General features: G+C 55.0%; 1 protein-coding gene across 2 annotated transcripts; it reads left to right on the top strand.

The window, feature by feature from the left end:
* Positions 1 to 382: 382 nt before the first annotated feature.
* On the top strand, positions 383 to 2,605 carry LOC306650585 (polyadenylate-binding protein 1-like 2). Of its 2 annotated transcripts, XR_013760966.1 has the most exons (2): positions 811 to 2,015; positions 2,191 to 2,605. XR_013760966.1 is itself a non-coding variant. In XM_079122656.1 (1 exon), exon 1 carries the CDS (start codon positions 941 to 943, stop codon positions 1,541 to 1,543), a length of 603 nt encoding a protein of 200 aa, XP_078978782.1. In that variant the 5' UTR covers positions 383 to 940; the 3' UTR covers positions 1,544 to 2,605. The 2 variants fall into 2 exon arrangements, 1 of the variants encoding a protein (XP_078978782.1); XM_079122656.1 differs by having other exon boundaries at positions 383 to 2,605.
* Positions 2,606 to 3,566: the final 961 nt, after the last annotated feature.

Here is a 3,566-nt window from a genome sequence, read left to right as displayed (position 1 = left end):
AGAGGACCCAAGAGGCTGAGCACTCACACCCCACCCCCACCTCCATCCCACCTCCGTCCCACCCCCGCCCCTAGCCTCGGGCTCGGGCTCCCGATCCCGCTCTGCCTCCAGCCCCCCGCCCCCTCCCATCGCCCGCGGCCCCGCAGCCCCGCAGCAGCCACAGGGGGAACCAAAGAGACAGAAGCCTTCCCAGCTGCCCGGACCACAGACGCCAACACCCCCCGCCCCCCACCACACGCCGCCCTCCCGCCCGCGCCCCGCACGTTAGCCCACGACCGAGCGGCGGCGGCAACAGCAGCAGGCTGCAGGCTGCGGCGACTCGCATCGGCGCGCTCCTGGCAGCGCTCGCCATCCCAGGTGACTTGGACTCGCCAGTTCGGCTAGCTCCGGGGCCCCCTTCCCCAGCTCCCGCTCGCGCCCCCCGGCCCGGGTTCCGGCACCCACCGGGCCTCCTGCCCTCTCCCGCCTCTCCGCCCACTCAGTTCGCGGGAAGGGAGGTCGCGGCAGCGGCCCGGTGGCAGCGGTGACCGTGGCGACAGCGGCGACAGTGGCGGCGGCGGTGGCGGCGGCGGCGGCGGCGGCGGCGGAGGCTGCGGCGGCCACCGTGGCGGAGGCGGTGGCGGAGGCCTCCGTGGCGGAGGCGGAAGCAGAGGTGGAGGCCGAGGTGGAGGCCGAGGCCTCGGGAGAGGAGGCAGAGGCGGAGGCCACCCTGAGGGAGGCGGCGGCCGCCCTGGCGCGCGAGGAGGCGGAGGCCGCCCGGGCGGCAGCGCTGGTGGCGGCGGCGGAGGCCAGCGCGGCCGCGGCCGCCGCCGCCGCAGCGGAGGCTGCGGCGCCCCCCTTGGGGGAGGTGGATGCGGATGAGGAGGTGGCGGCGGCGTTGGCCGCCGCGGATGCAGATGCGGAGGCGGGCGGGGGCTCGGAAGGGAGCCCAGATTTTCCCATGGCCTCGCTGTACGTGGGCGACCTGCACCCTGAGGTGACCGAGGCAATGCTGTACGAGAAGTTCAGCCCAGCCGGGCCCATCCTCTCCATCCGCATTTGCAGGGACAAGATCACCCGCCGCTCGCTGGGCTACGCATATGTCAACTACCAGCAACCGGTGGACGCCAAGCGAGCCCTAGAGACCCTGAACTTTGATGTCATAAAGGGCAGGCCAGTGCGCATCATGTGGTCCCAGAGGGACCCCTCGCTCCGCAAGAGCGGGGTGGGCAACGTCTTCATCAAGAACCTGGGCAAGACCATCGACAACAAGGCGCTGTACAACATCTTCTCGGCGTTCGGCAACATCCTCTCCTGCAAAGTGGCCTGCGACGAAAAGGGGCCCAAGGGCTATGGGTTCGTGCACTTCCAGAAGCAGGAGTCGGCCGAGCGGGCCATCGATGCGATGAATGGCATGTTCCTGAACTACCGCAAAATTTTCGTCGGGAGATTCAAGTCGCATAAAGAGAGAGAGGCCGAAAGGGGAGCCTGGGCCAGGCAGTCCACCAGTGCTGACGTCAAGGATTTCGAGGATGACACCGACGAGGAGGCCACCTTGCGATGAAGGCATCCCAGGAGCGAGCCAGCAGAGCCAAATCTTGGCTCCCACCCGGTTTACAAGCCCCCCACCCCAACCCACCAGCAGTGTATTGTATTGGGAGTGCAGGTCTCTCTCTCTTCCCACCACCTCCCTGTCCCCATCCCCCTCCCCGCCTCTCCTCTCTCCCCCTCTCCCCACTTCCTAGCTTCTCCCTCCTCCTCTCCTTTTCTGCCCTCTCCTCCCCCACCCCCCACCCTGCCAAGGGCGTCCTGAACAACCCTACTAATCTGTGCCATTTGATAAGTTAAAGGCTGCCTCTTCTTCCCGTGGTTTGGTTAGTAAAAGCATTTTCTTTCTCTCTTTGTTTACTGCACAGGTGATACAATTTCATGGTAGAACTGTCAGACAGGAGAAGGAAAGCAGATGAGAGAAAAACCAAGAGAGTAATTGCTCCCCATGAGCCCACTACCCAGAGAGAACCACTTTTACCTTTTTGGTGTGCTGTTTTTCCAGGCTCTCTTATCTCCCTCCCTCTCACCCTCACCCCACCTTCCCTCTCTTCATACTGTCGCAGAATGGTTCTTGTATGTGGTGTTTCTTAACCTGCTTTTTCAGCAACTAAAACCAAACAAAAATCAACCCATTGAACTCCTTTCCGTGTTATTCAACAGGCTTATGAAACATCATCATCAGTGCCTGCAGAGTGCTCCTGTGTCTCCATGGACCTTAACATTTCTGTAGTCATTCCCGCACTGTTGGACATTCAGGTGGTGCCTAGTTCTTTCCCTGTGTTTTAAACCAACACTGCGCGCTCTGATGAGTGAATCCTTCCTTGTCAAGCCAAATCTTTGCTAGCATCCTGGATGGTCTCCTTAACTGTGGACTCGCAGGATCCACATATAGACATTTCAGAGACTTTTCCTGTGTGTTACCAAAAGCCCCCCCCCCCCCCTTCATAAGCATTGTGCCGATTTGCACTCGTGCCAGCCAGCGCAGCTAGTAAAAAGAGTATGCCCATTTTCCCTGCATAGTCTCCTGGTCACTATAACTGGGGTGTGTGCGTGTGTGTGTGTGTGTGTGTGTGTGTGTGTGAGAGAGAGAGAGAGAGAGACTGTGTGTGCGCACGTGCCCACGCACGTGCACATTTGTGTGCGTGTCTCTTGTTCAGCTCCGATGGGCTGCAAATGGTATTTCGCTGTCCTTGGTTGTTTTGCTGGAATCGAACACTGTTAATCACCCTTTCCCCCTGAGTCCACTTCCTGTCCTCTTCCCTGTTGTCAGAAAAATAATTCAGCTTCACTGCAGGAAAAACAATCACAAAGCAGACAAATTAGCAAGAAAATTAATGTCGTCGGTTATCAATCCTAATGACTACCCATGCTTCCTGAACCATGTTCATCTGTACTTGTGCAGTATTTTCAAAAAAAAAAAAAAAAAAAAAAAAAACTGCCTGAAACATTTTTGGCTGTAGCTCCAGTATTTTTCTTATGCACATGTCACATATATATATTATAATGTACATACTGATTTTATATCTGCTCTTCACACATAAGTGTGTGTGTATATTTGTACACACATACTCTTGATCTTCATTTCATGTCATTAAAAGTACTTTTAAAATAATTTCTCTGGCTGCTACTATTCAATCCAATTCATGGCTATTGAGAGAATCTATGTCTGTATCTTTTATGTGTTTTCATTTATATATGTATGTTTTAATTCTTCTCTCATTGCTGAACATCTAGATTGTTTTCTTGATCAATTTCTTAATTCAAACCAGTGCTGCCAAGAAATTCATAATGCAAAGACCTTGCTGACATTCAAGAGTTTTTCTGAACATTCAGTTCTAACGGAAAATTTGATGTGTCAAAGAATGTGAGCTCCTTGGGTCTTTTTCATTAGAAACAGTGTATTATTCAATGACCCTTGATAAAGACAGTATGTTTAATTTTCTAAGGCAGAATTGTGAGAGTACTTGGATACTTGGATGATTTTCTGCACCTGCTATTAATATCATTTCTGCATTTTACCAGTATTTCACTAGGGT

The sequence above is a fragment of the Sciurus vulgaris genome, assembly GCF_902686455.1.
Source record: "Sciurus vulgaris genome assembly, chromosome: X".
Taxonomy (NCBI): Eukaryota; Metazoa; Chordata; class Mammalia; order Rodentia; family Sciuridae; genus Sciurus; species Sciurus vulgaris.
The sequence above is the reverse complement of the archived record's forward strand: the minus strand, read 5'-3'. Positions and strand labels throughout refer to the sequence as shown.